We start from the raw sequence: 27,502 nt of genomic DNA, 5'->3' as shown, positions 1-27,502 counted from the left end.
AAGGGAGGTCATTCCTTAAGCACATTCCCATGTACTTCTCTAGACGATATGGGATTCCATGGAATGCAAGACCTCCCCCCCCCCCCTTTTGGGTCACTACAAATTGCCGCATTCAATCAATAAAAACAAATATAGCAACAAAAGCAATGCACAATGTTCAATCAAAGATTAGAAAATGAAAATTTAGGGCATCGAAAGGTTCAAACCTTGATTGAGATTGGCAAAGATGCGCGCGGAAGCAAATCTTCATCAGTGCTGCTGACCTAGGTCGCTAGAATATTCCTTACTCCGATCACAAATTCCCACACACCAAAATTTTTTGTAGAGAAAATGAGACATATAGACAAAAAGACAAATAGACAGACAAATAGAAACACAGAGATAGAGAGACAAAGAGTGATTGCCATATGTGTGTGTGTGTATATATATATATGTAGAGAGAGAGAGAGAGAGAGAGAGAGAGAGAGAGAGCAATCGAATAAAAAAGAAATCAAAGAAAATAAGAGCCTAAATACTTTGAGATTGTAGAAATTTGAACAGAGAGGAAGAGTGTAAATTCTAGGTTCTTCAAATACAGAGAGGGCTTTTGTTTTCCACTAACCCAATGTTTGCTAGGCTCTTCAAATTAGTTTCAAGGAATGAATTTGAAAAACCTTGATAAATTTTAGAGCGTAAACTCGCGGGCCCTATTTCCAGCACTTATTTCAATGGTTGAGAATGTTATTTTAAGAGTTGTGTTAGCTTAAAGGTACTCAATAATGTAGAACAAAACATTGAACAAAGAGCTTTTATTTAAGACTAGGCTCTTTAAATTACAACACTTTACAAGCACCCACTATTATTACACCAGTGCACACACGACACTTTTACATTCACACACACTATTCTTAAATACACTTACTCAACAAATACACTTGCACCCACTTCTTTAGGAGGTGGTATTAGGTGTTTCGGATGCATGCATCCTCATGTGAGTTGGAGGATGTATGCATCCGAAACACCTTGTATTTTCTTCTTCTTTAGACACCTACTGACACTTCTGACTTTGCTTCACTTGGCTTATGACACACTTCACCTCACACCATTTTACTTCACCTCACACTTCACTTCAGTTCACATCATTCCACACGTGGCGTGGGAACCAAAGGTTCCAATTTATACAAGCTAGAACCGACATTGAAGCTTCTAGCTTCATCTTTTTAAATACTATCTTTCTCCAAGCTTCTAGACACTTTAAAGTTGTGAGTGTAGGGAAGCTTCTAGAGAAAATATGAGAAATATCTTGGAGAGAATTCCGGAAAGAAAGCAAGAGAGAAATGTCCAGAATTAGAGAGAAATTTCTAGCAAGATAGAGAGAGGCAGTGATTGATTTTTCACATAGTAATAGTGTCACATTAGTACTAGTTGGGACAAACTTTAGTGAACTTCTCAAAAAAAAAAAAAAAAAGAGGTTGAAAATGGTCAAATTTCTTGTAGTGAAATGATCTGGTAATTGGTAAAAGGGCCAATAATTTAGCACGTTGTTTTGTTCCTTCTTCAATTTTGTATCTATTTATTTTAGATTTTTTTTTTTTTGTGCAATGTACTTTTGATCATAGATTTTCCCCCAGTTTTAACGTTTACCATTTTTTCCTTTGAATAAGTTATCACAGTACTATTTCTCAATATATAAGAGAAGTGGTGTATCAGGTTCCTCAGGGTGCCAATAAGTGCTTTTGGCTGTAGTTTATTCAATTTTTTTTTTCTTTTATCATTTCTTCACTTGCAATTTTTGTTTTCCTAAATGATGGTTAAATTTTCATTTTACTATACCACAATTTACTACTTAATTATTATAATTTATTAATTTTGGTATTCTTATGTAAAATTCATTATTTTAGGTTTAAGTTATTTATTTCCCTTTTTTAGGTTCTTTTAATGCTCTTTAGGCCAAATTTGGTTCCTATTATGGTTAGGTACTAATTAGGAGTTACTTTAAAATATATTTTCTTGTCTATCAAGTTTTATGAAGCCCTTAAATAGGTCCCTAAGTTTGTAAACATTTTTCATAGATTATTATCAATAATATACAGATTTTTTATTGAATTCTTTTCCTAGTAGATTCTAGTTTTTCACCTTGTGAATTCAAGAAACCCCTCAAGGATTCGAGGTTCACTACCGAGAACTAACATTTTAGTTTCTGTCCATCAAGGAGAGCATTGTGTGTACTTTCTTCAGGCTTCCGCAACTTCAGTTGGTATCATAGCCTTGACTTACCCTAGTTTGATGGCTAACCAACGTGACAATAACCACCACAACTACAATAATGAAGTTGAAAACACATTTCACACTAGGGTTGAGTTCCACCAATTTCATGAAAAGACACAGCAAATTATAAGTGAAATTCAACAAAAGATTGCTATTCAGCAAATTATAAGTGAAATTCATCTTCCAAATTTTATTCTTTGATGGAGATATGTGTAAGTTGGATTTTCTCAATTGGCTTCTTGATTTGGAAGAATATTTTAATTTTTGGAAGATTTGTGATGAAGAAAAGTGTGGCTTGCATCTAATAAATTAGACAAAGAAAGAGAGGAATGGTGAGAAGACATTCAAATAGATAGAAAGCAGCGCGGTAAGCATCCAATCTACTCTTACTAAAGAATGAAAAAGGTATTAATTGATTTATGGTTTCCTAATGACTATTATAATAAACTAGGTTATACAAGTGTTGATTATAAATATGTATATTCATATGAAAGTAATATGTTCAAAACATGAAAATTCAACAACAAAACCAAAATTATCATAACCAAGTCCATGTGTCAAGAAAAGAACAGGGTTTGTGGGTTGACAAGAGACAGACTATTTCTATAAAAAAATTTGAAGTGGTTAAAAAAGATCAAGACTTGCAACAAGTTATTGAATTGAAAATGGAAGATACCACTTGTCAAAAATTTGATGAAGAGATCAAAGAAAAGAAGGTTGAGTTAATTGTGGATAATAACAAAAATCAAGAGATGGTAATTATTAAGAATATTATGGAAGATCCAATTGAGGTTAAATATGAGGATGAGTCCACAACTCACAATCCTTAGGTTTCGGTTGATTTGTTGAAGATGACTACACAATATGTTGATTTTCTTGGAATAGAAAATTTTAATTCTACTATCAAACCTTTGTTGATTGATGTTGCAAATAAATTGAAGGTAGATGAGAAGAAAATTCAACCTTACAACCCCAAACATAATTCTTAATCCCTTTTTTTTAAGCTTAAATAACAACAATAAATATTAGCCCAAATAACAACAAAAATACACCAAACAAAAACAATACAAGACCACACAACAACAAGTGAAAAAAAAAATCAACAAAAAAAAAATTATTATAAAACAAAAGGATAGAATTTGTAACTTGTTCAACCTATTCAATAAAAAATAATTTCTAATTTCATTTTTCCTTAAAAAATATTATCATAAAAAATATTGTGGTAATTTAAATTTCTTAGTGACCACCTAAAATAAAATTTCTAGAGCCACCATTGATTCAATAGAAAAAGAAAATTTATATAGATTTTATTGACAGTTGTGTTTACTACTAGTTTTTTTACTTATTTAGAAAAGGTTTACGACTAGTTAGGATAGAAGAAAAGATAATAATAATTTGAGCTAACTCAATTATCAAATTTATTTAAAAAGAAAATTAACAAACGAAAGAAATAGGGCTTTGTCAGATATTTGCAACAATATAATTATAAATACTAATAGTTTAGGATGACAATTATTCTACAACTTTTTTATCACAATTCTGATGTGACAAATTGTAAGTAATTAATTATCACTTACACATAAATCTACAATTTTTTTTCTTTACCAAACAAACTCTACAGTATCTCAAGTATAATAAAAATCATAAAAAATTATTTGGTTCACTTTTCAAAAAAAAATTAAAAATAAAGCACACTTATCAAAATAAAAAGAAGTAAAGCACTCATTAATTATACTTCGTCCTTTTTCTTGGCAACCTGCAAAGAAATATATATATATATATATATATATATATATTTATATATATGAATTTGTCAGCTTTTTATTTGTACCTGCTTCGAAGTATAAAAAGTAGGATTGGGATTCGGTGCAATTGCTAAGTGCAATTGCACCATGCAATTCACCTAATCCCTTCACAAATTTTTTTTACTTTTTTTACTTTCATTTATTTTTTTACATTAATGTTTCACACTCACATTCATCATTATTATCATATATACATATATATATATATATATATATATATATATATGTGTGTGTGTGGAGAGAGAGAGAGAGATGGTCGTGCGAACTGTGTTTGAGATACTTATGTTATTGGGATCAATTAATAAATACGGTGGTAAAAGGAGCAAGTATAGCGAAAAATCATGTCAAGCACAATGTGGGGACGCTGATATTCCATACCCTTTAATTTGGAATAGGAGCTAGTTGCTACATCAACGATTGGTTTGCGATAGATTGCAACAATCAAAGTGTTGTGGCCTCATCTCCCAAACCTTTCTTAAAGAGCTTCAAACTGGAGTTGCTAGGGCCCATTTGGTAGAGGAGTTTAAGTAATATTGTTTGTAGTTTTTTAAAATATGTGTGGGTGAAAAAGTGCGTGAAAATGTGTGTAATGTTGTTTAAAAATTGAAAATGAGTTGTTTAACAACTCTACCAAACGGGGCATAAATATTTCATTACAACATGGCACAGTTGGTATGAACTCTCCAATTTTTTGGATGTGGGCAAATGGTACTAAGACAACAGCAAGTGTGGATTTAGCACCAAGCCCTTTTGTGTTCTCACAATTCGAAAACAAATTCCTTGTTATGGGTTGCAACAATTTTGCGTCATTGACATCCCCAGATGGTACAACTGTTGGTGGGTGCATGTCTGTTTGTGAGAAGAGCACCACACTACCAACTATTGCCAAACCTCGATCCCTTCAAATCTCCACCTGTTTAACGCAACTATAGAGTCAATAAACAAAGGAATCTCCAAGTACCATAGATTGCAAGTATGCATTCTTAGCAGAACAAATGTGGTTCGAAACCAATTTAATAGACCCCTTTAAAATCCAAAATATGTCCCAAGTTCTTGATGTTTTGAAATTTTATTGACCATGTTAGTGCTTATGCCAGTGCTTAGTTAGAAAAAAAAATTAAATAAAAAACCATAACAGCCTTTATAAATATATTTCTTTTCTTTTCCAATTTTTTTCCTTTATTTTTTCTTTCAATTTTCCTACGATTTCTTTAAAAATTTATTTTATTCTCCCACATGATTCACTGTTCTTCTTCCCAAACCCAAAACATTCTTCATTGCTCTTTCCCCAAACCCAGGACAGCCGTCTGTCTCTCCCAATCTCCTCCTCCTCACTTAACCTCTAGTGCTTGTGCCACCTCTCTTCCACCAGAACCGCACTCACCGCCACGATTATCTCTCTAGATAGCACAATCAATTCCTTTATGGGCTCTCTCCCTCTCTCCAAACCACTCACTCAAACAAAATTAGAAAGAAAAATCTCACCCTCAACTACCACAACTATGCCAGATCAGGATCTCATGCCTTAGAAACTGACCTTCTTGGGATTTCTCCTCCTTATCCTCCTCTCCCATTCAGATCCAAATCCAGCCCCTTAGTGGACCTCCAATTCTAATTCAAAATGGTCTAGAACCATTGCTCTATTCAAGTTTCTGGATTTGACGCCCACTGGTTCAACTCCATTGCCACTGATTTCACAAACCTCATCTCTAACACCTTCATCATTTCGGACCAAAACCCAAACAACATGTACAAGAACTCCACCTTTGTTGTGCACTTGAAACCATCTCCTGAGATCAGGTCCATGGCCTTGGTTGCTATACATACACTTGGTATACAATACAACACAACACAAAAGCTCACAAATATTGAGAGAGAGTGGACTGTTTTCCAAATCATGGTTTCCACTGGGTGAAATGCTATGCAAGTTCAATTGTTATTTGCTGGAACAACGAAGAAAATTGTCAGAGAATTATGTGAAAATTATGTGTTGATTAAAGAAAATTAAAAGAAAAATAAAGAGAGTAAAAAAAAAGAAATATATTTGTAAAAGGTGATGTGGCCTTTTTTTTTTACCAACTGATTAATGATGTAGTGGATAAAATTTAGACATGTCATTATCTCATTTATTTTTTTTAATATTAGACATGTCAACAGTATAAATTGTTTGCTATGTAGGCATTTTTCATTAGTAAATTAACTGTAGAGAACAAATTGACTGCAAGTTGAAAATAAGAATGATTAAATTGACTGTTGTCAAAATGTAGGGACCAAATTGACTTTGACACCAAAATGTAGAAACCAAAATAGTGTTTTCGCCAAAAAAAAATTAACAAACTAAAGAAATAGGACTTTGTCAAATATTTAATTATGAGAATATATAATTATAACAAACAAGCAAGTTACAACCTTAACGGATGTGTTTGTTTGGAGGTGAAATAAAATAAATTGAAAATTTTAGAGAGAAAGTGGAAAGGAAAACTTTTTTAAAGTGTGTTTGGTTAGGTGAAGAGAAAAGAAAATAAATGATGGAATCCAAGAATTTTCTCCCCAAACCCACCAAAAAGTTTTCTCCCAAAATAAAGAGAAAACTAAGAAGGGGAAGCTCATGAGATGATTCCAAAAATAGCCCTCACATTGGACTTCACCTCTATCGTGTTGGCTTTTATTTTTTCTTTCTCTGCTATTTTTTCTATCGTATTAGCTTCTTTTTTCTTTTTTTCTTCCTTTGATTTTTTCTTTCTGTTGGTTTTTTTCTTCCTTCTTTCTTTGATTTTTTCTCTATATTAACGTGTTGGCTTTTTATTCTTTGATTTTGTCTAGACATGTTGGTTACTTTTTTTATTTTTTATTTTAGAAATAACTTTTGGGTTAATTTCATATGCTTTTTTTTTTAACTTTAATGAAGTATCCATTTATATACAATTTTGTTTAAGTATAATGTGTTACTTTTTATTTTATTTAATAGGGACATAATGGTAAATTTATACAAACTTTATTTTCAACTAAACAAAAAAGTTTATCATCCCTCCTTCCACCCTTCCCACTAAGGGTCCGTTTGGATAGAACTTATTGTTGAAAACTGAAAACTGAAAACACTATAGCAAAATAATTTTTAAATATGTGAATAGTGCTGTAGAACCCATTTTTAATAAAAAAAAATGCTGAAAAGTGAAGTTTCTGGATCCCGTAAACAGTGCACAGGACCCACTTATGCACTGAAAAGTGGCTGAAAAGTCCACTATTGCGGCTACTATTCATGAACAGTAGCCTTTGTCCCTTAAAAGCAGAAAAGCTGAGCCGAAGAAAAAAAAAAGGCTGAAACGTGAGCGTGCTAAACGTAAACGCAATAATTTGTATCCAAACGGATACTAAATATATATGAGAGAAACTAAAAACTTTTTTATCCTCCCACTTTTTCATCATCTTTTTATTTTCTATCCTCTTACTTTCTTATCCTCCCAACCCAATGGACTCTAAAATATTAGAAATAAAGCATGCTTTAAAAAATAAAATAAAATAAAATAAAATAAAAAAGCATGCGTTAATTTTCCATACCCTTTTGGAGTAGGAGCTGGTTGCTACATCGACGATTGGTTTGCCATAGATTGCAATAATCAAAGTGCTGTGGCCTCATCTCCCAAACCTTTCTTGAAGAGCTTCAAACTGGAGGTGCTAAATATTTCATTACAACATGGCACAGTTCGTGTCAACTATCCTATTTTTTCGACATGTGCAAATGGTACTAAGACAGAAGCAAGTTTGGATTTAGCATCAAGCCCTTTTGTGTTCTCGCAATTCGCAAACAAATTTCTTGCTGTGGGTTGTGACAATTTCGCGTCATTGACATCCCCAAATGGTACAACTGTTGGTGGCTGCAGGTCTGTTTGTGTGACAAACACCACGCTACTCAAAAATAATAATGGCACTAGTTGCAATGGCACCAACTGTTGCCAAACCTCGATCCCTTCAAATCTCCAACTGTTTAACGCAACTATAGAGTCAATAAACAACGAATCTCAAAGTACCATAGATTGCAAGTATGCATTCTTAGCAGAGCAAATGTGGTTCCAAGTCAATTTGATAAACCCCTTTGAAATCCAAAATATGTCCCAAGTTCCTGTGGCATTAGATTGGGGGTTAAATACAACATTGTTCCCACTTGTTACGGGAAATAACCAATCATCAAGTGATAACTCATCATCCTATACATGTTCAAATAAATCTTCAACCTTTACATGTTTATGCAAATCCGGCTTCGAAGGAAATCCATATCTTCCTCAAGGATGTACAGGTAAATTACTTCTCCGAGTCTATTAATTTTAAGTATCATCAAATCAATATAGGAATTTTTATAGGCGAAAATGCACTTTTCGTCCTTACATTTTGGGTCAATTCCCATTTTGGTCCCAAAATTGATTTCGTTACGAATTTCGTCCCTAAAAAAAGAAAATCATTTTTAAAATGGTCCCTGCCGTCAACCCATTGACGGAAACCTCCTACGTGGCAGACGGAAGGTCCTGCTTGCTGACGTGGCGATGACGTGGCCATTAAAATATTATTAAAAATAATTATTTGGAATTTTTAAATGCCACATCAGCATTTTAATTAATAAAAAATTTTAAAATTTTTTTTAATTCCTCAATTTTAATTTTAATTTAAAAAAAATAAAAAACAAACAAAAATTTTACTTTTTTAGTTTTAAACGATTTTTTTATTTATCTAATTAAATTAATTCAAAAATTCAAAAAGCTTGATGTTTCTCATTTCAGAGAACAACAAGCTTCAATTGTTTTTTTTATTACAAATCTAAACAATACCAAAAACGTCTTCCTCCTCCCTCTCTCTAATCAACAAGAACGAAGGCCAAAAATCAACTCAAACTTTCCTCCTCTCATCAAGAACACCTGAAGCCAAAAACCAAAAAAAGAAAAGAAAAGAGGAAGATATCGATCTGGGTTGAACAAGGCGGACTGGGTGGTGGAGGGAACGAGCCGAAGGAAGATCTGAACGATGGAGGTGACGAGCCTCGGTGGATCTGGGTTGATCTTCATTTTGATTTGGGTCTCCGATCTGGGCTGTCGGATTTTCTCTCCGATCTCTCTGGGTCGGGTCTTTTGGCTTTGCGTGGTGGGTCAGATCGACCTTTCTCTCCTCCGCCGACCCCAGCAAGTCCACCTCCACCACCGAAGCAGCGACGCTCTTCTTCAGGTCCACCGAGTCGAAGGAAGATCTGAACGGTGGAGGTGACGAGCCTCGGTGGATCTGGGTTGATCTTCATTTTGATCTGGGTCTCCGATCTCTTTTTTTCTTTTTTTTCTTTTTTTGTTTGTGTTGTTGTGATCTGGATTGGAGTTATTGGTTGTGGGTTTGTGTTCTTGTAATCTGGGTTTGATTGGGAAGAACATTGCTGGGTTTGATTGGGAAGGACATGAAGAACAAGTGTAATGATCTTGTGAAAATTAATAATGATAAGTAATTTTTTTTAAATTAAATTAGATTTAAGGTTTTTTTAAAATTTATTTTATTTTTTATATTAATTTTCTGACGTGATTCTGTTTAAAAAAAATTAAAATGTGACGTGGCATTTAAAATTTTCAAATAATTATTTTTAATAATATTTTAATGGCCACGTCATTGCTACGTCAGCAAGCAGGACCTTCCGTTTGCCACGTAGGAGGTTTCTGTCAATGGGTTGACGGCAGGGACCATTTTAAAAACGATTTTCTTTTTTTAGGGACGAAATTCGTAACGAAATCAATTTTGGGACCAAAATGGGAATTGACCCAAAATGTAAGGACGAAAAGTGCATTTTCGCCATTTTTATATTGATATTTCATAAGGTAGTAAACGTTGAAATTTTCAAATCACTCTAATTATCAAATTATTATAAAAAAAATAAAAAATAAAAAAAAGGAGTTGAAACTTTCAAAGGATTGGCTCGATCAGCCAAGGAATGTAAGTTCTAATAGTAATGAACTTCCAAATTTATCAACTTTTTTTTTTTTGGTAAATCAAACTTATCACTTAGATATTTAAAATGATTGTTTTTGGATGATTGTCAATGTGGCTTTCAGTTTTGTTGCTCAAATTGTTCTAAAGCTGTGTTTTTCATTATATGTCAGATATTAACGAATGCATAGGTTCCAATATGTGTTTGGGTGCCTGGAATAACTCTTCAAGTGGCTGGAATAACTCTTCGAGATCCCTCTGCTTAAACACTTATGGGTCATACTATTGTTTAGCAGTCATCGAGCCTCGTCCTCCTCCGACCAAAGCGATCACAATAGGTACATCTTTTTTGTTTAACAGATACTTTAATTTCTTCAGATTTGCTACCAAAGTTGTGGAACTTTTCCTGCTGTTTTTTATTTTTAAATTCGTTTAGCGATTTGAACTCATCTTTCTTGTCACTTACACAGTTTCTCGAAAAAAAAAACTACCTTATTGTTTGTGTAACATCAAGCCACATGTCCCATTCCTTTGCTAGTTTTTTAATTTTATTCAATAAAAGCTTGTATGCTTTGTACTAATTTAATTTTTAGGTAAACCGCTCGTATTATCAGTTATGAAAAACAAATTAAAAAACAAAAAAGTCGTAGAATCATTTAAACCATGTTTGGTAGATTATAAAAGAATCAAATGAAGAGTAATAGAGAGAACACAATGGAATGGAATATGATGTAATTTTTTATAGTATGCTTAGGAGTCTATAAATCAAATATCCAATTAATTTTATTAGAGCAGGAGTATTGGGGTGTAAAACCCCTCAGTTGCTACTTTAGCAACTAACAAGTCAAAACCCACCCACATCTAGGGTGGGTCTCTATTTATTTTTACCAATTGCGAATAGTTGGTTCTCATATATGAGAACCAACAATTCACAAGGATGTAAAAAAAAATCTATTTTTAATGAGAAAAAGAGAGACAAAAAGGTAGAGAGGTAAAAGAAATACAAGAGAAGAGAGAAAAACCAATTTTTTTATATTATTTATTGGTATAGTTTATATTATTTTAATGAGTTGTATGTAAAAAGAGAAACCAAGATGTTGGATGAATTGTGACATTGAATGGTAAAATAAATAAAGTACGTTTTGAGGATGTAAAATAGACATTTTTTTGCATCCCTGGATGCTACGTTCCATTTGATTTTTTATTTAAATAGGGATAAAATCAATATTTCATGCCAATTTTATTAAAATAAAGATTATTATTATTTTGAGAGGAATGGGATAGAATGATCAACCTCATAGTCATTTCAAATAAGGGAACAGATGCAATATTCTTGAAAGATCAATTCTATTAGATTGATTTCCATTCCTTTCTCTCATTCCAAAGGAAAAACATGTTTCTTATATATATATATATGTGTGTGTGTGTGTGTATGTATTTTCCCCATTAACAATTCTTAGTATTTCCTTCTCTTGTATAGTTTGCCAAGTTTTTTGAGCATTCAAAAAAGATGTGTCTCTATTTTACTTGAACATATTATAACCTTTACTACAAGGAGTAATCCTTTCCTATTTGATTGCGCTATGCAGGTATTAGCACAAGCCTTGGGTTACTATTTTTGCTAATTGGTGGATGGTGGTCCTACAAAGTGGTAAAGAAAAGGAACAAAATTAAACGCAAGGAGAAATTCTTCAAACGAAATTGTGGTTTATTGCTACAACAACAATTATCTTCAAGTGAAGTTAATGTTGAGAAAACCAAATTGTTTAATTCAAAGGAACTGGAAAAGGCCACTGACCATTTAAATGTGAATAGAATACTTGGCCAAGGAGGACAAGGCACCGTTTACAAAGGCATGTTGGTAGATGGGAGGATCGTTGCAGTGAAAAAATCCAAGGTAATTGATGAAGCAAAACTCGAAGAATTCATCAATGAAGTTGTCATTCTTTCACAAATTAACCGTAGGAATGTGGTTAAGCTACTTGGCTGTTGTCTAGAAACAGAAGTTCCTCTGCTAGTTTATGAATTCATTCCTAATGGAACTCTATCTCATTATCTCGATGGCCAAAATGAGGAGTTTCCACCAACATGAGATATGCGCTTACAAATTGCCAATGAAGCTGCAGAAGCTCTTTTCTACTTACACTCAGCAGCCTCCTCACCCATTGACCACCGAGACATTAAGACTACAAATATACTCCTAAATGATAAGTACAGAGCCAAAATAGCAGACTTCGGGACTTCAAGATCCATTACTGTTGATCAAACTCACCTAACCATAGTAGTACAGGGCACTTTTGGTTATTTGGACCCTGAATATTTCTAGTCAAGTCAATTTACTGAAAAGAGTGATGTTTATAGTTTTGGTGTTGTCCTTACTGAACTCTTAACAGGAGAAAAAGCAATCTCTTCTACAAGGACACAAGAAAACAAAAGTTTAGCCACATATTTCATTCATTCAATGGAGGAGAACAATTTGTTTAATATTATTGATGCTCGAGTTATGAAGGATGCTAAGAAAGATGAGATTATAGCTGTTGCAAATCTTGCGAAAATGTGCTTGAACTTGAGTGGAAAGAAACGACCAACAATGAAAGAAGTTGCAACAAAGTTGGAGGCAATTCAAACATTACGAAAAGCTCCTAATGTTCAACAAAACTGTGAAGAGGTTGAATATGTTACAGTTGAAATGTATGAGCAATGGGATGCTATTTCTACATCAACAATGTCAAGTGCGGACAGTGGTGTAGTATCATCTTCAGACTCCCGCCCACTGTTATCTTTTTAATTAGACCAAAGTAAAACCTTTTGTTGGCATGGATTTGGGTGGGTGTGTCATTGGAGAGAGACGAAGAGAGATGGAGAGATGGACTGTTAGTAGATTGGTTTTTTAGATTTGATATGACTTTTTTTAAAATGGCTTATGATGAAATTTTCATTTGAGTTCTTTTAATCCCTGATATGTATCTCAGTTATCTCAATAACTGATGTGTCATTATCCACATCAATAGTTTGTAGCTCTAGCACTATTATTTTTCAAATGCAAACCCTAACTATATATTTTATAGCCAAAGTACCCAAAATACTTCCGAAACTTCCAATATTACCAACATATCGCTAAAATCTCTAAAAGACCAATATTTAATTCTAGATTTGAGAATGCAAAAGAGGTTTCATTTATATCAAAGCAAAGCTACAATATTAGATTTTATCCATATAATAGAAAGACATGTTTAGTTAACACCAAGGACGGAACTACTCAAGGGCAAAGGGGGGCCATGCTCCCCCCCCCACCCCAACCTTTGAAAAAAAAATATACTAATATGTATATTAACAAAAAGAATTTTAATTCTAGCTCTTAAATTTATATACTTGGCCCCCCTTCCCTAAAAAATTTACAAACTAACCCAAGAAATCCAACAAATAGATAACAAGAAAAATCTTTAAAAAAAAATGCACATATCCAGATAATAAGAAAATCTTTGGACAAATCATAAATCTAGTCTATGCAAAAACAATAACAACAAATCAATTACAAATCTTAGAAAAAAAAAATCACAAAAATCCAATAACCTTTACCAAATTTCTCCCTCTCACTTGAGAGCTCTATGCCCTCTCACTTGAGAGCTCTATGCCCTCTCAAATTACTCCACCCTTATAGTTATAGAGACAACTCATATGCCTCATATTGATCGCTTCATCCATACATTAGTTAGACCCTAAAAATATTAAAATGTGCCAATTGACTTGCAAAATTATTGATTATAAAATCCTATTATTAAATTTTATTCAAAAGAAAAAAATACAATTAATAAATTAATGCTAATAATGCAACTTTGTCAACCTTTAGTATTGATATTTTAATTTTTTTTTAAACCTTTGAATAAAGAACTTCGGCCCCCCCTAAGTTTGAATCCTGGCTCCATCCCTAGTTACCACGTGGTGAAAATTTATTACCTTCAAGTCAACAATGAAACCTCATTCAATATATAACTTTTTAAATTTTCATGAAATAATTTCCAAGTAAATCTTAGCATTAACAATTAATATTACAATGGGTTCTAGCTAGCTCAACTGGTAAAGTCTCAGATGGTTGAATAAGAGATTTGAGGTTCAATCTCTGCCTACATTAAAAACTAATTGATATCTTGGTCTGATGATAAAGAGCTATCATTAGGAACGGCCGTTATAGATTGAAACTCTCTCTAAAAAAAAACAATTAATATTACATTTTCAAGTATTCTTTAATAGAAATGAATATAATTTTAAAGGTTTTTACACAAATTTGAATACTTTAATCATTTTACTTTGTGACTGGTTGGCAAAGCCATTGTCTTCCATTCTGCTTTTTTCTTTCATTGCGTACTTGTCTATCATCCTTAAATTAGACAAAGACAAAAGAAAGAAAGAAAGAAAAAGCAAATAAATAACAAAGAAATTTAAATAACCCAAGTGTAAACAATGAGATATACACAGTTTTCACATAAATGAATGTAAGGCCAAAGAATGAGGAACATGGTTGTCAAAATCGCGATCTGGATCGTAGGATCGCACTATTTTACAATCCCACCTCACCAAAACGTTTAGAATCATGCTAGGATCGTAAAAATAGTAAGATTGTATGTAGGATTGTATAGGATCACAGGATCGTATGGATCCTACCGATCTTACCAAAAACATAAATTTTTGTTTTTTTTTTATGGGATAAATTTTTGTTTTGATGAAGTTTTAAGGGTTTTCATTTTTTCATGTTGTGATGATATGACTTTTTATTTTTTATTTTATGAAATTATGTTAACCTAAACAATTTTTTTCTAGTTTCTAGTTCACTTGTAATCAAAATGAAGGAATGCTTCATCATTTCTAAATGAAGAATTTGGTGTTGGCTTTGGTGCCTTTTAAGCAATAATGTTGTTAAATTTGTTTGATCAATATACTAATTTGTGTTCAAATATTACTAAAATATTTTTTATATATAATTTTATCAATTATGCTTGTATTTGTATATTGATTGATTGATTTTTTTGAGCATGCTCTTTAATTATTACTGAGTGGTATAGCTTGAATAGTTGAGTGTGAAATTGTATATTAATGTCTTTTGCAGCTCTAGTATACAAATATATACTATCTACACAGATGATGAAATGGATGATGATGATTAGGAATTTAGGACGGTGGTTATAAGAACCTTAGAATGAGAATAATTAAATTTTCAATTTACCTTAATATTCTTCTTGCTTTTGGATTTCGTATTGTAGTTAGCTAGTTTTCATTTGCTAACTTATTTTGGATTTCAAACTTGGAACTTAGAACTTGGAAAATATTTTCCATATGTTTTGATAAATATTTTGGTATTGGTTGCTAATTAAACATTTATTGAACTTTTGGGATACACTGGGTCAAAACTTAAATATATTTGTTTCGTTAGTATAGATGTAGTGATGTATGATATGCAAATTACATCATATAATGCAAATGTAAGTTTTTTTATGGATGAATTTATAATTTATGTGATTACTCAACATACAAAGCCATTATCAATGTGTTTTTTGCTTTAAATCTAAAAATATGCAGAATCTTACGATTTACAATCCAATCTTACGGTATACGATCCCACCTACCTTCAACGATCCTACGTAGGATCCCGATTTTGACAACCTTGATGAGGAATGAACATTCTGATCTCAATTTATCAAATGACTTCAATCTCTAAAGCATAAATTTTGTCGATGAATATCTTATTAGAATTAGTTTGTGATGATGTTGAACTGATTGAAAAGAATGTTAATATATTACATAATCTTAAAAAACCTTATCTAGCTATAACTCAAAGACTTTTTTCTTATATACAATGTAATAATGGCAAAATCCCTTGCCTTGAACCCGATATAACCATAGCATACACCCCTTAATTTGAACCCAACCCATAAATATATATATATATATACCTTTGTGTCAAAAAAGAAACATCAAAAATGCCAAACGTTAGAAGAATGTTGTATACATTTTATTGCTATATGTATACAATTTTAATTTCATGTATTGAAAAAGTGGAAAAAAATAAATAAAATTACTTCTAGGCTTCTTTTCTAATCATGATGTATTTGATTATTGTTCCAAAATAACTTTTTTTTTTTTATAATATCAATAGATAATAGATAATTAGATTACACATATATTACTCAATTAAAATATTTTTCAACAACTTACTTTTTTTTAAGATCAAAATACTTAATTAGCCTTTGGAAGGTGAATGGTTAGGAAAATAAATAGACAAATGACAAAAAAAATTAAGAACTAGTGGTCATAAATAATAATAAAAATGTGAACTTAAACACCATACTAAAGCTTTCTCAAAAACAAAATACTAAAGAAATGCCATATCATCCGTTCAATTAAATCTTAGGGCAAATTACAATTTATTCACATATGATTTGGCCAAAATTTAAGTTCTTACATGTAGTTTAAAATTTGACACTTTACCCACCTGAAGTTAGCTTAGTTAGAGTTCTATAATTCACTTATGTCAAAAACATGTTTAAATATGTATTTACTCCACTTTTATGTCTCTCTTTTCCAAAAACACAAAAAATATAAAAATACAAGCTCAAATAAGATTTAAAACAATACAGCGGAACACTTGCATTATGGGATTTCAAACAACAAGTAGGCAGCTTAAATTTTGGTCAAATCTCGGGTGGGTAAAGTGTCAAATTTCAAATCATAGATAAGCAACTTAAATTTTGGTCAAACCATAGATAGGTAAATTATAATAATCTTAAAAGAATAATCATCACTCTTCCTCAATTTTCTTCTCTTTCTAATACAAACTTTAAATCCAAAAAATTATGGTTAATTTCTCCGTGGGGAATTTTGAAGAACAAGATCTATAAATCATCTATTTTCTTATTTTTATTTGCTTTGTATTTAGTGGGAAAACTCTAAATTTTAGTTTTTTTTTTTTTTTTTGCAATAAGGATTGTTTTAAATTTCTTTGAAACTATGTATTTATTTTGGCGTAATTAAGATGCACTTTTGTATATTAATTGTTAATTTTTCACATGTATTTGATTTTATTTTTGATATTTTTTCCTTTGGGTTATCAAGTTTTTCTTCTTGGAAAAAAAATAAAATAATAAATTCAGCACAAGCCTTCTCTCTTCTAATTTTTTTTTTTTTTTTTACATTTTATTTTCCCTTAATGAAAGTAATCTTTCCAGTGGTATTATTATCAATGACTCTCCTAAAAAAATAAAAGGGCCTCTAAGCACACACTCTTAGAGGCTAGTCATACTTATGCGACTCTTAATGGAAGAGGGTTGAAACACTTGTCAAGGATATTGAAAGCTCAATGAGTGTGAAAATACTAAAACTTGTTTAGACTCCTAATTTTAAATTATGGCTAAATTGCTTTTACTCTAACTTATCTAAGTGGGGAACAAGAGTAAATGAAGCGCAATAAACCAGTAACACTACTCTAAGCCATAAGCAAACCACAATGAGCAATAAACGTAAAGCTTAAAGAGTAGGGAAGAGAGATGCAAACACAAGATAACACCAAGACGTGTTATCAAAGAAGAAACTGAAAAACTCGGCAAAAAACCTCTCCGCGACCCTGTAAGTCGAAATCGATCCACTGGTGAATAAGTTGGAGTACACGAATATATATAAAAAAAAATAAAAAAAAAAACCTTCCAAACCTAATCTACCCAATGTACTTGATCCCTCTAAGCTCTTGCTACCAACGGACTTCTCAGAATCTTGTCTTCACAAACTTTCCGGATCCCGCAGTTCCGCCCGATTGCATCCGCCACTCAATGGCTTCTTCCAATGCTTCCCAAAGGCACCAAAACTTCTTTCAACACTAAGAATGAGTGAGGTAAGTGTTTAGGCTAAGAACCTCTCAAGGATGTGTAAATGGAGAGGTAAGAGTAAATGAAAACTTTAGAGAAAGGATGTAGAGAATTGTGGGTAAAATAACCTCTAACTCTCAAGTGTTTGGCTAGGGTTTCTCTCTCAAAAGTTTCTTCAAAAAATACTCCTTCAGAAAATACACCTTCTTCTTCTTACATTTCATGGGTAATGAGGGTTTATATAGTGATGGTAAAAAATGGGAAAAGTCACGCTCCAAAAACCAATAGGCAATGGGTTTCGCGGGTCACTTGTGACTTGGCCTGAGCACGAATCACTTACGAAATCCAGCCTGTCAAAGACTCTTCAAATTCCAGCATGTGCTTCTCACTTGGCTTGTTTTGCGGGTCATCAGTCGCGAGTCCAGTTGCAAAAACCACTTATTCACAAATTCTTTACCAAACTCTCACACACAGCCGTTCATAAAACTAGTAAGTTACTCGTGCAATGCACGGATAATGTTGCAATGTTTTATATAAGATAGTTTTGGAGAATGTTTAAATTTATTATAGCATAATTGTTATAAAACTTTGTTAGTTAATAAGTTCATCATAAGAAACAACAATTATAAATTGCACATAGATAACCATTATAATTATTCAGTTCAAGGAATGAGTAAAAAAAAAAAAACTTCAGAGGAATATTATAGAATAAAAGTTGTTACAAAATCTCTCTCTCTCTCTCTCTCTCTCTCTCTCTCTCTCTCTCTCCTTAATTCTAAAACAAAATACACATCTCAAATACTCACAATCAATCTCAGCCTCTACAAAAACCATATGTCCAAAGGAAACAAATAATATTCATTTTTTAATTTTAAAAATCTTGAAACATTGAACCAAATGAAATAAAAAGTCAATATTTAGTTTGTTCTTATTCTTGATGTGGCACTTGAGAATATTTCAATTCTTTTTGCAAAAAAATGCCAATTCTATTATTGTTAGTTACAATTAAGCAAAAAATCTTGCTAGTAAAACTAAATTCATAGTAAACCCTAGTCCTTAGACATATTTTAAATTCCAAAACTGGGTATCCTTTGTCTATGTAGTGCTTCATCATGAGTTGTAGAAGGGTAATAGACAAAGATATTTACAATGTTTAAGAAATTATAGACATCAACCTAAAAGGAAAAAAGTACCAGTATCCTCCAAACGTCAATGTTTAATCAAATCTTGTTAAAGCTCAATATTAAGAAAAATTTCTAGTGAGCATAGTTAGTGCAAAATTCAAATTTAGCAACACTTTTGTTATTTTCTGTATGTATCCACACTAATATGAAAATAACCTTTTGCAATATGCAGTCACCTATCAACCAAAAACCACAATGGTTGAAAGTGATTCTTAGAACATATATATGGATGCCCTCACAAAGCTTTCAAATCTTCATCATACAAAGAAAATTTTGTAAATTTACATAATAAATTACCTAACATAAGTATGTATATGGATACTCATACTCATAAGCCATATTCTGGATTGCCCTCACAGCAATAATTGTAGCAGATATTGCTGCCACGGGTGTCACCACATGTGCCAAAACTGGCACCATTGTCATTGCTGCCGGTACAATTGTGGCAACTGTAGGTGCAACCTCAACAAAATGAAAAATTGGGCACCAAAAAACATTTTTTTTGACAATTTGCTTTGTTTGTCAAGATGTCATAACTTGTCAGCCTAGCTCTCTTGGACCAATGCACCTCCAATCGATTCTTCTACTTCTCATAAATTCAAATATAGGAACTTTAAAAGATTAACAATTTTATGATAATTCTTTCAATTTACCAAGAATTTTGTAACTACCATTTCTGCTATTTATTACTATTCAGTATAAGATCATGTATACAATCAATGTATCAACACAGAATATTAGCCTCAAGCCCAATGGTCGACTGTCAAGGTAAAATAAAAAAAAATAAAAAAAAACCTTTACTTTTAGAAAATTAGACCAAAGGTTAGGGATAGTCATTAATAATTAACACCCCTCTATCTTATTCATTACTTGAAGTTTAATTAGTAAATTACTTATGTTGTATCTAAAAAGAGTATTAAATTAATGATGATGCATTCACCCAAAAAAAGTAATTAAGGACAATTTAGATGAATGTGGTGAGAGTTTAATTCTCCTTTCAAGGAGTGTACCACTTGGCAGAACCTCATACTCTTCTGCATGAGGTCTCTGCTTTTATATATATATATATATATATATATATATATATATATATATATATTGATTCCATAAAACTACATGGAAATGATTAGACAAAATTACAATCAAATTTGATACAGAATTAAAGTCAACATAAACATAGTTATAAATCACAACTTTACAAATATAGCAACCAAAGGACATGTGTCAGCACAAGGAAAATTCGGTAGTTATTTGTTGCAAATAACCACCCCTCACTTGCATAGTGACTAGTGAGGTGGTTTTGGGTCGGAAAAATCACCACGTTTGCCTATATATGGAGGCCTAATTCTATAAGAAAAACCAGAGAAATTATTCAGAACACAAATAGAACACTTTCAGAGACCGTTAGATTAGATTCTTAGGAAGTAGTTTGTCACCTGCGATCAATTAGTTCTTTAGGCCGGTAAAAAATTCTTCTTTGTCTTATGCTTGTAAATTTATGTCTCGTTGTGTATGTACTTGTGATTTCAATCAAGTATTTAAGTTCTTTAAAATCTGCTATTGTTAATTTCAGTTTGATCTGATTTACTATTCGATTAGAAGTAATTTAGTTTTAGTTCAATCCAGAAGGCTCAAATCAGCTAACTTTGTTGACAGAAAAGTTCTGTTCAGGTTGCTTTTGCCACCGATAATTTGCTGCCAGTATCCACCGTGGAAGGACCAAAAACTTGTTGTGTTTCACTGCCCATTGAGCCTTCTTTGTTCCAACATCTGTTGAGACCACATGTGTTACGGATGAATCAAGCTTTGTCACACAAGTAGCTCCCAGCTGTTCTGCCATCTTCCACAGATGTTGATTTTCAGCCCGGTCTATGGTTGGAAACGCTCGGCTGAAGACAATTTTGCACCCCTTCAGAACTTCTTTCTGAACTGTTTTCAGCATCTGCAGAAAATAACATAAATATTAAATATCTTTATTAACACAAATCTTCATAAAGAAAAATCAACTTGTCCATAATTCTCCTTTTCAAAGTTTTTAGGAAAACAGGCAACAAATTATCGCATGGGATGAGGGAATCAACAGACAAATATTAATAAAGTCAACACCAAACATTTTATAAACTGATTTCTGATCACAAAGTAGAACACATGGTGTCCATTCAATATATTTATAACAATCATCAGCCTGCCTTAAGTAATGTTTTACTGAGAATGCATCTTCACTACTAATCTGAAAAAAAAAAAAAAAAAAAAAGAAGAAGAAGAAGAAAGAGAGAGACCAGGATATGCATGATTTAGACCAAGTTTCATTCAATAGGCCAGAACACATGCCAGGTTAAGTGGAACCAAGGCAAAATAGGGGGGAGAGAGAGATGGTAGCGGTAATTAAGGATTTGACAAACATAAAAAACACTACATGAGCCAGATTTAATACCTCAACACAAAAGTCATTAATTGTTCAGATTTTCTAGTCTCATTGGGACAAAATTAAAACCGTCCTTATGACAGGAATGTTAAATATACACACATGTAGAGGTGCTTGCCACTGGGGGCCAGGACCGGACAACAAAAGATCAGACAAGTGAAAGCAACTTAGAACAACAAATTCATGTTTCAGTTGTCAAGAAAAAATTTACCTGCCTCACATCTCTGTCAACAAGATTGTCCTTAAGTTCCTGCAATAAGGTTTCCGTACATAAGAATTTATCACTCAAGAAATTTAACATCTAATATCAACAAGTGAAACAAAGAGGGACATACATCAAAGAACATATAATGGATTTTCTTAAGAACTTTAAGCACAGTTGCAAGTGCTCCATCAGTCTCACTTTCATCTCTCTTCAACTCAGCAAGAGATTTACAATTGAAGCGAAATCGGCAACAACTTGAAGCAAAGAAAAAGTATCTTTCCATTACTATTAGATTCTCCTTATTTGTTTGCCATACCTACAACAATGCAAAACATTTACATCAAGCTTATGGTAACAGGATGATTGCAGCCACAAAAACCTATAAGATAAATTGCAAGTTCAAAGGCCATGAAAATGAATCTAAACAAATAACAGGTATCACTTCCCTATGCACCTATATCCTAATAACTGAATAAGTACACATATATATTCCCAAAAAATAAAATTAAACATATAAAAGAACAACCACATGCAAGCTGGTACTAGGAAATACTTTCAAATTTCCCTTCAACAGCTTCAAACAGATTTTCAAATAACCTTTTATTATTATGATTTCTAATTGGATTTGAATTTTAACTGTTATTGAATAAAATAAAATTTTGGCTTTTTAAAGAAGTAGCAAATCATGAGTTCCTAAGGCAGGAATTAACAAATACAAAATATAGAACTTTGTGTAATTTTTCAATCAATGCCAGACAGCTTGATGATTCAATGATGTTTATAAAACCTGTATATAAGCTTCAGTCTCATGCACAGGATATATTAGATCCAAAAAATATTTCACTTGACAGGATTTTCACAACTTTTGGGAAGTTTTTGATTCCAAATTCAACATGTTTCTTCTGAATACAAACCTGCAACATCAACATACCTTCTGTACTAATTTGAATTATCTTAAAGACATGAGCATCAGTCACTTCAGCAAAGTACAACACCAAATTCCTGAACTCTGCCGTTTTATGGAAGACAACATGAACAAACAAAGATGCAAACTACAATGGCGCCTTCGCTCTTTCATATTCACACTTGAGTTCTAGCTCATTCTATTTGAACTTCATTGTCTATATGTTTGAAATTACAACTTCAAACATGTTTCCAGAGACACCAAAAGTAAATGATAAAATGATAGGCAAACCATGACTGGTAGAACCAGTAATGTTCTTTTCTCGACCTGAGTAAGTGCTACATATTTAAAATAATGATGAAATTTCCCTTCAATAATCTGAATCTTCCCTACAAATAAGACTTGTAGTGTTGAAAGAAGTTCTTTTAGTGGGTAAAACAGAAAGATTAAATGTATTATCATGTGTAACGAACACTATCGGATTAAACAGAAAAAAAAAAAAAAATTGATTAAGCAGAGATATTCAGCTGATCACAGATGTACCTACCTCTTCTGTATCATCAAGAATCAGAACAGCACTTTCATGCCCAAGAAAGATATCAAGATCCTTTTTATTTATCTGGGTACGATCATCACGTGAAATCACTCTACCACTGAAGTACTCTCTCTGAGGATCAAGCAGCTCAACCATTTCCAAAGCATAGGCCCGATCACCCATTGTGTCAATGTACAACTCAAACATTTCACTAGCTTCTTTTAGAAATGTGCGAACAAAGGGCCTTAGCTTCGTCATCATATGCACAGAGTTCACCATGAAGAGGCTGCCTTTTGAGACATCTGTCCATTTCATAATTTTTGAATACCATAAGGCCACAAGCACATCAAGTCACTCAAATGCCCAGAATGTCAAAGAAAAGACAGTGCAACCAAAACCAAAAAAATTAGACAATATATATTTTTCAAAAAGAATAAATACACATCTTCTGCAGCAGAGCAGATATAGTGACAAGCAAAGCCAACTTGATAATCAATCGAATTAATAAGAGAGCCTCTATTTAGTTTCCATGGCCTATAGGGGACAAGGACGCAAACAATGAGGAAGGAATTATTCTTAAATAAATTTGCTTTTGAATGTTCTATGTTTTTACCACATATCCATGCAAAATGAATACCATGATAGCACTTTTTCTCTATAACTACCAAAACTTTCCTATTTGCAGTTTGCCTCATGCCTTAAGGAACAAAAAAAAACTCACAGTGATATTACAAATGAAGACAGTATTTAAGCTTGTCTTAAGTATAACAAATAAATTCTGCCAATCTTTCTTTAAAAAAGGGGAGGGAGGAGAGCAAAAAAGGTGCAGGCAAGTGAAAACGAAAAGGCAGTGCGCAACAACATTCTGTGGGAAATCAAAATATTCCACCAGAAATTCCTCAAAACTTCCGGTGACTCATGGTTATGGTGATTTTACAACATAAGACTGCATAAGAAATAGAGTAAACTATATCCTTTTCGTTTCTTTGGAAGTTTTACCTACCTTTGGTTAGAAATCTGAACATTCCATTAAGAAAGCACTCAAATAAAAACTTTCATCAACAGATTCAGAACCAAACAATAATCATTCATGATGACTTTTAGAAGTTGTACAGCATGATGATGTTACAAATTGTAACTTATAATAGTATCTAGCCAAGCTATTAGAGTCGATAATACAAACAAAGAAGCAATGTCACTGCAATACCTGAAAACAATTATATACTAAATGCAAAGTACTATAACATACTATAATCAAACATAAAGGTAACAGAAATACCTTGCAAAGAATCTGTTTGGCTCTTCAAATGTTCTTCTTGGGAAGTCATAGCTCTAAGGCCAGTAGAATTTAGCAGTGTATGATCTAAATCAAGAACCAAGTAAAGCTTTTTGTGGCGTAATGGATTCTCTGTGTCTGCGTTTCTATGTCTGACAATTTCATGATTCTGAAGCCTTATTCCCTGCAAATAATGTTCAAAGTTGGTTTACATCTCTCAAGTTGTAATTCTAATATTATTTCATATTAGGGGATCTTTAGATTCATTACTTTGTAAATGTACCTCAAGATATTGAAAATTTTACAAGTATGATAGATATTTTCATCCTTTATGTAGCAAAGACAACCAAAATTCATAGCTCCACAAAATAGTTGGTCATCTCAAAGAAGGGAAGGTTACCTTGTGAATGTAACTAATTGCCACACCAGATTCCGCCTGCAAGATTTTCCCACAATGATTACACATTTGTTTAATGGTACCAGGATGTGTACAGTCATCCTTCATTAACGGTTGAAGTTCCTCTTTGTTTTCAAACTCCTTCTCCTCCACTTTGCGCCTTTTTAACCTGCAGGTTAATAATGCATAGCATAAGCATAGGTTGGAGTTCAAATTATATATAGTTGAACAATGAGATGAGACACAGAAGAACAGGAAGTCAGAGAACACAACAGCATGAATACTATTCGAGTTATTCTAGGACTGCAACAAATTTCACACAACTCTCCTATGTGGAAAACTGTTGTCTATCGACTAATGACCCATGGAATTGGTTGTAATCCTAGAATTTTTCATACTATATACTCAGTTAAATATTGTGGAATCAAATTCAAGTACCCTTTTGGTAAAATTCAATTGCGGAATTGAATTCAAGTACCCTTTTGGTAAAAATCAATTGCGGAATCAAATTTCAAGTGTACCCTTTTGGTGAAATTCAATTGTGGAACCAAATTCAAGTGTAACCTTTTGGTAAAATTGATCCGTGTGTTTGCATTGGGCAATATATAAATAAGCAAACACACACTATGGTTAGTTTTGATTTGATTTGATTATTAGGGGTATAGTTTAGTTCAGTCCAATTTAGTATCAGTTAATTAACATGAGTCCCAGCCCTCAATTACTCAAATAACTTTTAAGCACATGATCAAATGGTTGGTTGTATTGGCCAAAAAAAAAACACACACATCACATGATTTTTGTCGGAATCGAGTTCTCCATCGAGAAACGCAGCAAAGTGTTCAGTGCTTGACTTGACCAGTGAATGTGAATCGATCATCTCCACTAATTCACTTCAGACCGAATTACGAATGGACCAAACACAGGCGTCTGATGTGAGTGTGGAACGGGGCTAGGGTTTGGTTTGGTTTGGTTTCAGTTCGGGGCTTTGTGTGCGCTTTTGTGACCTTGTGTTCAAAATTTGGACAGAAGTCTTGTACTTATACCCATTACATCACGGAAACGGGATAATCATTACATAATTATTAATATTATTAAATACAAATCATCAATATTATTAATTAATTAATTTGATAAATAAACATACAAATATGAAAATTAAAAATTAAAAATTAAACAACGTTTTTTGTCTCTATCTTATACATTATATTTCAATTTAATCACTAACTTTTCAATTATATCAATTTGGTATCTAACATTTTAGTACCGTGTCAATTTAGTCTCTATCATTATCTTTTGGATAAAAATTGATGACATGTCTAATGGGCAAAATAAAAAATTAACTTCCGTTGATATGAGAATAAACTAAAATTTTATTTTGGCCAATTTGCCATATAAATGTAAACGACTCACAATTTCATATAGTTTTTTTTTTTCCTTAGTAATTTCACAGAGATTAAATAAAAGTTTTCTACAAATCTATGGTGTAAAAGATATAGTGTATTTTTTTTTCCTTAGTAATGTATTTTTAACCATGAGTTTTCTTATTCAATATCTATATGGCCTAAAAAGATGTATAACTTTTGGAGTTTCACATACATATACACTTAGATTAGGTTAAAGTAGAATTTCTATCCTATATGTGTATGTGTGTGTGTCTGGCAAGTAATAAATGTTTCAATGATGACATATTTTTTTTTATATAGTTTCAATTTATGACGTTGTTGAGGTTCAAAATGTTACAAGTAATAAGATCCAAAGCAAATGGGCTCTCAAAACCAAGAAAGACTCAATCTATAAGCTAAGGTTTGGCCCATTAAGAATGGGCAAGAGGAAGCCCACGCCCATGATAGGGTAAGCCCTAGGCCTTAGAGAAGAAAGAGGAAAGCAAAGGAAGTTTAGCTTAGCCCTATGTAAAAGGGGGTTCCTAAGGGAGCCTAGGGAGAAAAAATGGACTGGACCAAGATACCTTGAAACTACCAGAGCCAAAGGAGATTCTCCAGAAGTGCAGGGAAAAGCCAACTGGGATTTGGATGACTCAGGGAGGTATGCCCATGGGCACAAGAAACGAAGGAGGTCATGTCCCGTCAGCCGCCCACAACTCAAAAGAAAAGTTTTGAGAACAGATGGTGGCTTAGGAATCAGCATCAAATGAAAGGAGCCTAGTACCTCTGAAAAAGCAAGAAGGGGAACCAAGAAGGAAGGTGGTTGGGAGCCTTTCAATTTGTTAAGAATGAATCCACCTATTTGAAGGAAAGGAACAAAGGGTGAGATAGCCAAAAAAGCTCTGAAAAGTATTTTTTGAAGCTTTGGGAGAAGGAGTGGAAGCCTTGACTTAGGAAAAGCATTTGAACTTGTCTAATCAGGATCTCCCAAAAGAGGAAAATTAGCTAGGAATTTTTAGAAGACAAATCTCAAAAGAAGAATACAGTGAAGAAATAAAGAAAGGGCCAGCCACCAATGTTACTGACACAACATTGGTTCTAGTACTCAGGGTAGCAAAAAAAGAGAATCAATGGCATGCCAAAAACCCTAGAATGGTACTATAAAAGGAGGATCAAAGCATCAACAAAGGGCATTTAGCAACTATTAATTAGAGCATAAAGAGCATTAGAGAGACTCGTTAGGCTTCTGAAAAATAGAGAAAAAAGAAAGGCATTGTGAAGGATCCTATAATAAGTGCTTGAGGATACACTTAGATTCAATGGGATTCAAACCTCAC

The 27,502-nt window shown here is 32.7% G+C and overlaps 1 protein-coding gene and 1 pseudogene across 1 annotated transcript; one reads left to right on the top strand and one right to left on the bottom strand.

The window, feature by feature from the left end:
* Nucleotides 1–4,304: 4,304 nt before the first annotated feature.
* Nucleotides 4,305–12,792, top strand: LOC142616100 (wall-associated receptor kinase-like 10; annotated as a pseudogene).
* A 7,691-nt stretch (nucleotides 12,793–20,483) lies between these two features.
* LOC142614537 (RNA polymerase II C-terminal domain phosphatase-like 4) lies at nucleotides 20,484–25,695 on the bottom strand. Its single transcript, XM_075787072.1, has 7 exons — nucleotides 25,569–25,695; nucleotides 24,787–24,952; nucleotides 24,390–24,570; nucleotides 23,123–23,412; nucleotides 21,802–21,987; nucleotides 21,678–21,716; nucleotides 20,484–20,983 (listed from the first exon to the last, which is right to left on the bottom strand). The coding sequence occupies exons 1-7, from the start codon at nucleotides 25,658–25,660 to the stop codon at nucleotides 20,678–20,680; spliced, it is 1,260 nt and encodes a 419-aa protein (XP_075643187.1). The 5' UTR covers nucleotides 25,661–25,695; the 3' UTR covers nucleotides 20,484–20,677.
* Between the last annotated feature and the right edge of the window lie 1,807 nt (nucleotides 25,696–27,502).

This window comes from Castanea sativa, chromosome 11 (genome assembly GCF_040712315.1).
Source record: "Castanea sativa cultivar Marrone di Chiusa Pesio chromosome 11, ASM4071231v1".
In the NCBI taxonomy this organism is placed as follows: Eukaryota; Viridiplantae; Streptophyta; class Magnoliopsida; order Fagales; family Fagaceae; genus Castanea; species Castanea sativa.
This window is presented reverse-complemented; position numbering and strand designations above follow the sequence as displayed.